At 44.4% G+C, this 12,525-nt stretch overlaps 1 protein-coding gene across 1 annotated transcript in view; it reads left to right on the forward strand.

Moving 5' to 3' along the window:
* MDFIC (MyoD family inhibitor domain containing) overlaps positions 1-12,525 on the forward strand; it is a 120,530-nt gene that overhangs the window by 25,845 nt on the left and 82,160 nt on the right. Inside the window, exon 3 of the mRNA XM_038751973.1 lies at positions 10,683-10,805. Within this exon, the coding sequence (XP_038607901.1) occupies positions 10,683-10,805 (123 nt within the window). The remainder of the gene's footprint in view (positions 1-10,682; positions 10,806-12,525) is intronic.

A 12,525-nucleotide genomic window follows, 5' to 3' on the forward strand; every position in this document is an offset into this window, starting at 1 on the left:
ACTAAATAAATACCAGAGTTATCTGATTTGGAGGCAGGCCTTGGCAAGTCGTTTCCCTCATTCTGGGGGGAGTGAGACAGAAGAAATGGGTTTTGCAATGCGGCCGAAAGGTCAGCGGATGCAAGCCTTGGCGGTCCAGTGACAAAATGGACTTCCTGAGCCTGGGGCTTTCTTGGAAGGTCAAGTTTCAGCTGTTGGATGAGGGGAAAGGGATTGGACATCACTTTTTTGGAGGTGTCCACCTCAGGGTACTTGGAGATTGACAAACTATCCCACTTCATGCCCACTTGGTTCTAAAAAATACAGTAATGCTTTGTCTAATCAGTCAGTCAGTGCCATTTGTTGGGCATCCACTGATTGCAAAGCACTGCACTAAGTGCTCGGAAAAGTACGACGGACATTTAAAGGACATTTTACACTCTAAGAAGGGAGATGGGTTTCATGTTTTCACAAGAAAGAGGACAGAGAGAGGAACTGGTTTTAACAAGAGAAAGATGGACACAGGCTAAAATTGGAGCATACCAAGGAGATTAGCATGATCTCTGCACAAGATACCCAAATTAGTGCAGCATTCCATATTTTAACTCTCCTCTTCGTCAAATCCTCCCAGAAATCCTAAATCCTCCAGGAGATATTCCGTGACTGATTTTATTTTCCCCAAGTCATTGTCTCCCTACTTCCTCAGCTTTTGGGGCATTCACAGTTTCCCATAACACATTTCAATCGATTAATCAGTGGCATTTATTGAAAACATACCGAGTGGGAAACATAATACTACTTTGGAGAGTACAACAGAACATGTTCCCATACCTCAAGGATCTTCCACTCCAGTGGGTACCTTTGCCTTACACATAACTCTCCTATCTATACAGTTATTTATTCTGCTATCCATCTTTCCTTTCTGCTTTTCCCCTACTTGTGAATAATTGTTTGTGTTTTCCCCATTGTAGGGGGACTTCTTTTTTAATCTCTCAAGGGCTTAGTACAGTGCTTGGCACAAAATAGGTACTCAATAAATCATGTGAATCGATTGATACATGAATAAATAGTAGAGTACATGGATTAATATGTGCATAGGTTCTGTAGGTGACTAAAACGTATAAAGGCATAATGCATAAGTGCAGAGATCTTCCCTGACTAATCCCTCATTTCCCCTACACCCTCTCGCTTCTGTGCTGCTTATGACTTGGATCATTCCCCTTAAAACACTTGATATTCACTTCTCCCCCCAGCACATATGTGCAGATTTATAATTTACTTTAATGTCTAGACTATAGCTAACCTCTAGACTATAAGCTCCTTGTGGGCAGGAAACATGTCTACCAATTCCACTGTATTTTACTCTCCCAACTCCTTAGTACAATGCACTGCACACAGTAAGGACTCCGTAAATGCCATTAATTGGTTGGTTATAGGGATGACATAAAGCACTTAGTACAGTGCTCTGCACACAGTAAGCGCTCAATATATACGATTGAATTAATGACCTGAGTAGGAGATTTCATTCCAGAATCCAGAAGCCAAGCTGACTGGCTCTTTAGGAGGTTTAATACAATGCCCACCCCCATTTTAGTACAATGCCCATCCCCATCATGTGTGGCTGCCCTGAGCAGCTCACCATTCCAGCCCCTAACAGCCTGAATGGGGAGGTGGTAGGCTACATAATAATAATAATAATGTTGGTATTTATTAAGTGCTTACTAAGTGCAAAGCACTGTTCCTAGCTCTGGGGAGGATGCAAGGTGACCACGTTGTCCCACATGGGGCTTACAGTCTTAATCCCCATTTTACAGATGAGTTAACTGAGGCCCAGAGAAGTCAAGTGACTTGCCCAAAGTCACACAGCTGACAAGTGGTGGAGCTGGGATTTGAACCCACGACCTCTGACTCCCAAGCCTGGGCTCTTGCCATTGAGCCGCACTGCTTCTCTACATTGTGGTCAAACCGATGGCAGAATATATTGTTTTGAAACAGCTCAGAAGCCTTTCATACCTTCCGCCCAACAGCTTGGGGAGGAACATGAGAATTGGCAGTAGACAAAGCCGACCTTTCACTGTTACCAGAGCTGAGCAGAAATTCTCGGTGAGGGCAGTAAGAAGCAGGCCCGGGGGCAGTATATATATATGCAGTATGTATATACTGCAGAGTGAGGCTGAGAGACAGCCCATCTCGAGGGTTGCCAGTGGTCAGTTATACTTGTTTAGCCCTTACCCTTACTCTGTGTCGAGCACTGACTTAAGCGCTGGGGAGAGTACCAGTACAACCATATAACAGACACATTCTCTGTCCACGACAAATTGACATAGTGGCAGGAACTCCAGGAAGGAAGCAGCAGCAGCTTGGGCTAAGCTGTTAACTTAGCTCCTCTCTGCTGGCTGCTCAGAGTTGTCGCCCTTAGACCTGATGGTCCTGTGACTCTTCCAGATTCCTGCTGCCTGCCGTGTTGTAGCTCCCAGGGTGTCCTCATTCATTCATTCAATCAATCATATTTATTGAACGTTTACTGTGTGTGGAGCACTGTACTAAGTGCTTGGGAGAGTACAATACAATTTTAAATAGACACATTCTGTGCCCACAAAGAGCTTAAAGTCTAGAGGGAGAGACAGACATTAATATAAATAAATTATACATATGTCCATAAGTGCTGAGGGGCTGGGGGGGGGGGGGATGAATAGAGGGAGGAGGTCAGAGAGGCGCAGAAGGGAGAGGGAGAAGAGGAAAGGAGGGCTTAGGCAGGGAAGGCCTTTTGAAGGAGATGTGCCTTATTGTCTGTCAGATAAAGGGAACTGAGGCACAGAAAAGTGAAGTGACTTGCCCAAATCACACAGCAGCAGGGATTAGGACCCAAGTTCTTCTGATTCCCAGGTTGGTGCTCTATCCACCAGACCACACTGCTTCCTCTACCAGACTGCCACACAATCTCAGAGGGATCCTGCACTGGCTTTTCTTGGTTTCCCTGAGGATCCTCCCTTCTGGCCTGCCCTCCTCCACCTGCAGTTGGCTGCTGTTGTGGCTATGGACTATGAGCCACAGGGAAACTATGATTCTTCTGCATTAGCCACAGCGACCTACTGAACTTTGTTTTGGGCTCTTTTTTTTATGGTATCTGTTAAGTGCTTTACTAGGTCTCAAAAACAGTTCTGAGCGCTGGGGTTGGCACAAGTTAATTAGGTCAGACACAGTGTCTGTCCCGCATGGGGCTTACAGTCTGAGGAGGAGGCAGAGCGGGTGTCCCCATTTTACACTTGAGGAAACTGAGGTACAGAGAAGTTAAGTGACTTGCTTAAGGTCACACTAATCATTTGGCAGAGCTGGGATTAGAACCCAGGTCCTTCTGACTCCCAGGGCCATGCTGTCTTTTACAGGCCACACTGCTTTCTGTTGGCATTGTGTTCTGTTTTCTCCCTTCGTGTGTGTCTGTCAGCACTCCTCTCCCTCCTTTTTAGTTTTAGATTGTGAACCCTCCAAGGGAAAGGAACCATGTCTAAGTCACTTTTCCCCTTATTTTTATTTTTAGAGTGTAAGCCCTCTGAGGGACAGGTTCTGTGGGTAATTTCCACCCGTGCATTCTTTCCTAGCACTTAGTGCAGTAATGTGCACAAAATGATACTTAATGAATACTATTATGACTATTACTAGTACTACAGTGCCTTGCACATAGTAAGCGCTTAACAAATGCTATCATTATTACTACTGCTACTTACAGTGACCCAAAGTTGGACCACTGGCTGTCCTGTGGTGAGTGATAGGATTACAGGAGGTGATACTGGCCAATCCCAATGGGGCGGTACATTGGGTGCACATGAAACCATGTACACCGTCCCCTCTCAAGAATTCTGAGGGCCTTCTTACCCCAGCCTGCTCACTCCCCACTCTCTCCTGTTGGAAGTTGAGTCAGGATAGGGAGAGAGGGGTGTTGTCTCCTAATTTTGAGTTCTGGGAGAGGCCAGTTAGAAACTCTCGTTTTGACTGCGGTGAGATGTGGGCTCTACCTAGACTCTCCTTGTCCTGATTATACAGATAATCAGAGTCTGGCTCCAGGGACTTGGCCAATTTCTCAGTCTCCTTAATGGGGACATTACAGGGAGTGAAATGGGCTCTCGAACCCCCTCAGCAGCTGTTGCAGACAACATCTTTAGACGATCTCCCTGCTCATTTATTTTTTTTCTTCCCCATTTTCCAGTTTTGTGATTCCACGTAAAGCGATGATAAATGATGATTGAATGGATGATTGTGAGCAGCTTGGACAACTATCTGTTGATATAGCTGCACTGTGCCAAGGGTCCAGTGTAGCTTCTTGAATTTCCTTATTTCCTCATTTGTCTACCTGTGTCTAGAGGCTCCTTTCACCCTGTCTATTATTAGAATCAATTAGCGTTACCATGTGCACCTTTTTACGTTCTCTTAGTTGTTATGGCAAAGTCTCAGAATTAAATACCTCTGTGTTAATTAGATCAATTAGTTGCAATACTTTGACACTTAGTGAGGAGCAGTAAGGATAATGTCTCAACATTTGGTGAGCTCGCCAAGATTTTTTTTGAGAATTGTATTGAATCTCCCCCCCACCCCCCACTGCACTGCTGTATTTGAGGAGAAAAACTTCAAATGACTATTAGTCACTCCAGTACGAAGTTGCAAGATAACAGCTATGAGATCCTAAGTGCCTCTACACCTTCCTTTATGCCTAGCTGTCTTTTGGGTGCCAAAATAAGAAGCAGCATGGGATAGTTGAAAGAGCTCAGTCCTTGCAGTGAGTTCTAAACTCAGCTCTGCTTTTTTTAAAAATGGTATTTGATAAGCACTTCCTATGTATGGTATTTGTTAAATTCTTACTCCATGTCATGGTGTAGTGGATAAAGCATGGGTCTGGGGGTCAGAAGATCTTGGGTTCTAATCCCAACTCTGCCACTTGTCTGCTGTGTAACCTTGGGCATGTCACTTCACTTCTCTGGGCCTCAGTTCCCTCATCTGAAAAGTGGGGATTGAGACTGTGAGCCCCATGTGGGACAGGGACTGTGTCCAACCCAATTAACTTGTATACACCTCAGCATTTAGTACAGTTTCTGGCGCATAGTAAGTACTCAACAAATACAAAAATAAATATTATTATTATTGTGCACTGTATTAAGCACTGGGGTAGTTACAAGCTAATCAGGTTGGACACAGTCCCTGTCCCTGCGTGGAGCTCATAATCTTAATCCCTATTCCACAGCCGAGGTAACTGAGGCACAGAGAAGTTAATTGACTTGCCCAAGACACTTACCTGCCATGTGACCATGGGTAATAAATCACTTACCTTCTCAGTGACTCAGTTTCCTCATCTGTAAAATGGGGATTAAATAACTGTTCTGTCTCCTACTCAGGCTGTGAGCGCCTTATGGGACAGGATTTGTGTCCTCCCTAACTATCTTGTATCTACCCCAGTGCTTAGAATAGTGCTTGACACATAGTGCACAGTAATCGCTCAATAAGTCCAATTGAATGAATAGTAATAATTTAATAAATTCCATAATTATCATTACTTATAGGACAGTTTTTATCTGTGTGTGTGTGTGTGTGTGTGGTGGAGAGGTGGTGGCTGATGAAACTGATGTATAATTTACAATCCCTTCCATTCTGGGGGCTTGTAAAAGTTGCCCCTTGCTGCACCATTGTATTTTGGGGTTACCATAGTATCCTCAAGTCTGTACCAAAGAGCTCTCTCTCTCTCTCTCTCTCTCTCTCTCTCTCTCTCTCTCTCTCTCTCTCTCTCTCTCTCTGTGTGTGTGTGTGTGTGTGTGTGTGTGTGTGTGTGTGTGTGTGTGTGTGGTGGAGAGGTGTTGGCTGATGAAACTGATGTATAATTTACAATCCCTTCCATTCTGGGGGCTTGTAAAAGTTTCCCCTTGCTGCACCATTGTATTTTAGGGTTACCACAGTATCCCCAAGTCTGTACCAAAGAGCATTGCTATTGTAACTGGTATCCTGTTTGTAGTCTTCCAGCTTTAAGTGGGTTTAAGGTGGTGAACCTGGGGATTTCAAAATGTAGCAGAAAGTCAGTCAAACATCAGGTGATGTTGAATGCTTATGGAATGACTCTCTTTAAGTCCCTCACTCTCCACGGGTTGAAGATGCTCTTAGACTCTGAGTGTTACTGCCCATAATTGAGCATCTCAGTCAAAACTGACATTGTCTTAAGGTGTATAAATTTCCCTTCTTGACACTTTTAGCCTTATGAGCTTCAAAGGCTGGAGCCAAGTTGCCTCTTTGTGTCATGTAATCCTATCTGGCTCACCTTCCCACTCATGGATGTCAGCATGAAGGTGAATTTGACCCATGGGTGCCTGTGTGACTGAAAAGGCTGATGCAGGACTGACAGACAGGTCCACACCATGTGAGCACCTAAAAATAGTCTCTGGTTGGGTTGGTGTCCTTACTTTTTTATAGTTTTTTTACTACTAATAATAATCGTATTTGTTAAGTGCTTACTATGTGCCAAGCACTGTTCTAAGTGCTGAGCATTGTTCTAAGCAGTAGTAGTTGTTAGGTGCTAATAATGTGTCAGGCACTGTGTTAAACTCTGGGATAGATAAAAAATAATCAGGTTGGACACAGCCCCCATCCCATTTATAACAATAATAATAATAATGGCATTTATTAAGTGCATGCTATGTGCAAAGCACTGTTCTCAGCGCTGGGGAGGCTACAAAGTGATCAGGTTGTCCCTCGGGGTGCTCACAGTCTTAATCCCCATTTTACAGATGAGGTAACTGAGGCACAGAGAAGTGAAGTGACTTGCCCAAAGTCACACAGCTGACAATTGGTGGAGCCGGGGTTTGAACCCATGACCTCTGACTCCAAAGTCCGTGTTCTTTCCACTGAGCCACGATTTATGGGGATCCCATCACTGTTGACGGCACCACCATCCTTCCTGTCTCACAAGCCCATAACCTTGGCATTATCTTAGACTCCTTTCTCTCATTCAACCCACATATTCAAGCCATCACTAAGTCCTGTCAGTTCTACCTTCACAGCATCACCAAAATCCACCCCTTCCTCTCTGTACAAACTGTTACCACATTAATGCAAGCACTTATTCTGTCCTACCTTGGTTATTGTATCAGCCTCCTTGCTGACCTCCCTGCCTCCTATCTCTTCCCACTCCAGTCCTTACTCCATTCTGCTGCCTGGATCATTTTCCTTCAAAAACCTTCAGACCATGTTTCCCCACTCCTCAAGAAACTCCAGTGGGTGCCCATCCACCGCTGCATCGAAAAAAAAACAACACAAAACTGCCCACTGTTGGCTTTAAAGTACTCCATCACCTTGCCCCCTCCTACCTGACCTTGCTACTCTCCTACTACAGCCCAGCCTATACACTTCATTCCTCCAGTGCTAACCTTCTCGCTGTATCTTGATTTTGTCTATCTCACCACCGACTTTTTGCCCACGTCCTATCTCTGGCCTGGAATGCCCTCCATCCTCTTATCAATCAATCATATTTATTGAGCGCTTACTGTGTGCAGAGCACTGTACTAAGCGCTTGGGAAGTACAAGTTGGCAACATATAGAGACAGTCCCTACCCAACAGTGGGCTCTCAGTCTAAAAGGGGGAGACAGAGAACAAAACCAAACATACTAACAAAATAAAATAAATAGAATAGATATGTACAAGTAAATAAATAAATAGAGTAATAAATATGTACAAACATATATACATATATACAGGTGCTGTGGGGAAGAGAAGGAGCTAAGATGGGGGGGATGGAGAGGGGTACGAGGGGGAGAGGAAGGAAGGGGCTCAGTCTGGGAAGGCCTCCTGGAGGAGGTGAGCTCTCAGTAGGGCCTTGAAGGGAGGAAGAGAGCCCATCCATTTCTGCATCAGGCCAAAATTCCGCACCGTAAGCTTTCAAGCACTCAATCAGCTGGCTTCCTCCTACCTATCCTTGTTCAACTTTTTTATTGTATTTGTTCAGCACTTATTGTTTGCCAGGCACTGTACTAAGCACTGGTGTAGATGCAAGATAATCAGGTTAAACCTAGTCCATGTCCCACATGGGGCTCACAGTCCTAATCGCCATTTTATAGATGAGGTAACTGCAGCACAGAGATCTTAAGTGACTTGCACAGAATCACATGCCAGACCGGTGGCATTGCTGGGATTAGAACCCAGGTTCTCCACCTCCCAGGCCCGTGCTCTTTCCACTAGACCATGCTGCTCAGCCCACACACTTGTCTCCTCTAACACCAACATACTTACCATGCCTTGATCTCATCTCTGCCTCTGTCAAGCCCTTGTTCAAATCCTCCCTCCTGTTTGGAACTCCCTTCCCTCTCTTATCTGACAGACCACCACTCACCCTGTCTTCAAAGCCCTACTAAAATCAGATCTCCCTCAGGAAATCTTCCCGGACTAACCTCATCTCCCCACCCTAGTTTCCCTCCATTCTGTGCCACTTGAGCACTTCCATTCACATCCCCAAGAACTTTCATAGTCACCCTGCCCCTGAGCACTTATGTACATGTCCTGATTCTCTGCTGCTTCTCATAGCTATTATGTATTTAATTGTTTGTGCCCTCCACTAACTTGTAAGATTCTTTTGGGCAGGGATTGTATCTACTAACTATATTCTACTTTCCCAAGTGTTGGGCACTCTGTTCTATACACAAGTGCTCAATAAATACCATTGCTTGATTGATTAAAAAGTAACAGGCTCTAAGTGCTTAGTACAGTGCTCTGCATACACTCAGTGCTTAATAAATGCGATTGAATCAATGAATGAATGGTAATGTGCTTCAGGACTATGGAAGGATAATGAAGTTGATGTGGACCAAATCCATCAACAGTTCTTCGAAAATTTCAGAGCAGTTAATATGTCCTGATCAGCCATTTTAGAGGAACAAGGGGTCTAACCTTTTAAAGAACCATTAGCTATTATATCAGTGGACCTTAATATTATCTCAGTATTTCAATATAATAGTAGTACTCCTTTGTTGACTTAGATGGTTGAACATAGTTTTGTGCTCAGCAGATAAAGATGGCTTTAGGAGAAAGAATCATGTCTTTCAGTGACCTCAGAACAATTTACAAAGCCTGTTCTAGATTGCATGTCAGCATTGATATGAAAATCTAGTGCTCTTTTACCACTGTCTCTGAAACGCATTTAACAGACTTTAATGTTGGTCAATCTTGGCTTTGAAAGGCCTATTTCTAAGGAATATCTGTGGCCGTTGGACTTGGCTACAAAGCAGTCCATTGTGTTATGTTGAATCATTAGAAAGACAAAATTGACTCTTGGCAAAGCTCCTCAAGTTAGGAGAGATTTCCCACAGAGTAAGCAGTTTGTATATGAGAAGTCCATCTGCTTGGGCAAAGATCCGAGGTATAGGGTATTCATGTGATCGGACTTTGTTCAATTTTACAGAGTAAAACACTTCCGTCTTCAAAGTTTCAACCTCAATTTGTCACCACATTATTGACGGCTAGGTGGTATTCAGCTATGAACCCAAGAACCTTGTTGGCCTTGATTATAGTTTTCTGAAGAAATAGGAATTCTGAGATAGGTGAGGCTGATTCTCAAATCCTGAGGACGCAGGCTTTCCCCAGCCCCAGAACTGTGGCCGGGAGAGAAAGAGCTGTGTCCACCTCCACTCGTTTTTGCAGAAGTCGGCATTGCTTGAAGTAGAGAGAGAGTCATTGACAGCGGGTTGTTGTGGGCAGGGAATGTATCTGTTTTTCGTTTATACTCTACTCTCTCAAGTGCTTAGTACCGTGGTCTGCACGCAATAAGTTCTCAATAAATATGATTAAGTGAATGAGTGAATATTTGCTTGCAACTCACTTTCCAAGTGTGGCTTTCAGAACTATGGTATTCAGGGGTTGGATGGCAGTACCGACTTGTTGAAGGGTGGCACATTTGCTCTCATTATGCATCAGGTGCCAGACCCTGTCTCTCCTCTCCCACCACCCTCACAAATGTCCTCATTCCCACACACTCTCTGTCTGTCCCCTGTGTCAAGCGCTTAGTATTGTGCTTTGAACATAGTAAGCACTCAATAAATACAGTTGAATGAATGTCCTCAGGTTGGGGGGGCCCTTCTGCCGATGTCTTTGTCATGCCCATGTGCAGGGCAGAGGAAACCAGCTCTTCACAATCTCTCCCTCCCAGAAGTCTGTGAAAAAAATTCTTCACAGTCTCTCTACAGCCTGTCCTCTCTACCACCAAGGGAAAAGGTCAGATTTAGCAATTGTTTACACAACTTGAGTACAAATGTAATCACCATGGGTATCTTGGGAAGAAAATTGAGTTTTTAATCTTTTGGGGACATCAAAGGCAAAATGTTATCCCTTTACAAAAACGAGTTATTGTTATTGTTATATTTGTTAAACAGTCATTATGTGTCAAGCACTGTTTTATTCACTGGGGTAGATAACCTTTAAGCAGGTTGTACATGGTCCCTATCCTACAGAGAACTCACAATTTAAGAATAGACATTGAAACCCCATTTGACAGATGAAGAAACTGAGCACAGAGAATTTAAGTGACCTGCCCATGGTCACGCAGCAGGAAACTAGCAGAGCTGGAATTAGAACCCTGGTTGTCTGAATCCTAGGCCTAAGCTCTTTCCACTAGACCGCACTGCTCCTCCAGTAATGTTTTCTTAAAGTGAGTAAAGTCGTTTCTTTTCTTTTTTAAATTTAGAAAAATGTGACAAAGACAATGCAGAGAGAGACCTAGCCCAGCCCACCGACAGTAGGTGCGTGTGTCCGGAGACAAAGGACCCGTCGAGCTGGGTTACGTGTCCTGAGGGTGACCTCATCAGAAGTAAGTATTTCCAGAGAAAATGCCCATCACTTAGTCTGACTTGGGTCGGATAATCTGGGCACTGACTATTGACCCAGTTAAATGTGTGTCAAATGCAATCTTGTAGCAACTATGTACACGTCAACAGAATTGAGTCCTTGAGATGATTTCTGTCAGGATTCATCAGTAGGGAACTGATACCCTCATACAAACAATATGTTTCTGTGATTTCTCTCTGTTGAGTTGCAGTTTTAACTGATGCTTTTGAATAAGTTGATGTGATGAGTTTGCCCTTGGTTCCTGACAGGTGTTGCCCTGGTTGGGTTAGGTTAACATTCCACCTGTTAATGCTCCCCAGGGGTGGGGATGAAGTAAGTTTTTTTCCTTGGGATCCTGATGATATTGCAGCTAGATGAATTTACCGCTGTTAAATTATTGGTTTCTGGTCAAAGTAGAAGCAACATGGCCTAGTGGATAGAGCCTGGGCCTGGGACTCAGAAGTATCTGGGTTCTGATCCTCCTTCCGCTACTTGTCTGCTGTGTGATCTTGGTCAAGTCATATAACTTCTCTGTGCCTCATTTACCTCATCAATAAAATGGAGATTAATATTGTGAGCCCCATGTGATTATCTTGTACCTACCCTAGCATTCAGTACAGTGCCTGGCATATAGCTTAACAAGTACCATAAAAAATGATAACAAATGAGGAAACTGAGGCCTAGAGAGGTTAAGGGACTTCCCTAAGGTCACATAGCAGGCCTGTGGTAATGATGGGACTGAAAACTGTCCCATTAGGCCACATGGACTCTCCCTAGCCCCTCTTGAAGCATCTAGGTTAGAGATGGGTGTGAGGGGCCAGATGGAGAGAGGGAGAGAAAAGGCAGAAGGGGGAGAGAGGGGTAGAAGGAGAGAGGGGTCAGGGAGAGAAAAGGTTCCTGCCCGGGGTAGCTCCTTACGTGGCCCTGAGCCTGCTGTGGAAATATTGGGCAACCTCCGCATGTCATGACTCCAGAAACAGGGCATGCAGGGATCTTGCTGCAGACTCCAAGCCAATGAGGAACACAGCTGCTTTCATGAATTCATAATTCATTCATTCAGTCATTTATTGAACGCTTACTGTGTGCAGAGCACTGTACTAAGTGCTTGGGAAAGTACAATACAACCATAAATAGACACATTCCCTGCCTACATTGTTTACAGTCTAGCGACTGTATCAGAGAGTGTATTGGAATTGAGGCACACATTCTCCTGGGGAGCCATCTCAAGCTAGAGTTTGGAAGACACTTGGGAGAGAATGATAAAACAGAGTGGGTAGACATGTTCCCTGCCCACAAGAAGCTACAACAGCAGCTGGTGGAAAAAAAAGTCCGAATCTTGACTGGAGTCAAATATTTACTTCTCTGGGGGTGGTGAAAGAGAGGGAGAATAGATTGGTGTCTCCTGGGTACTTAGCTGAAGGGCTGCATCTTCCATGCGCTAACACTGTTATAGAGTTCAGACCCATTTGTTGGCCTTGGAGGTTGCCTGCAGGAAGAGACGGAGCCTCTTCCACGCTCTGCCCAATGGGCACACATCCCTGGAGAGAATTGAGCTCAGGGGTCATCCTGACCGCACTTTGCCCACGTTCACAGGGAAACAGACTGGCATGACAAAACACTGGTGAATTCTCAGTGTGCTAGCTGAATTTGCTCCTACAATTAGCTCTCTTGCACTGGTTTTTATAAGACATTGTATCTGTTGC

Source organism: Tachyglossus aculeatus, chromosome 10 (assembly GCF_015852505.1).
Source record: "Tachyglossus aculeatus isolate mTacAcu1 chromosome 10, mTacAcu1.pri, whole genome shotgun sequence".
Classification (NCBI taxonomy): domain Eukaryota; kingdom Metazoa; phylum Chordata; class Mammalia; order Monotremata; family Tachyglossidae; genus Tachyglossus; species Tachyglossus aculeatus.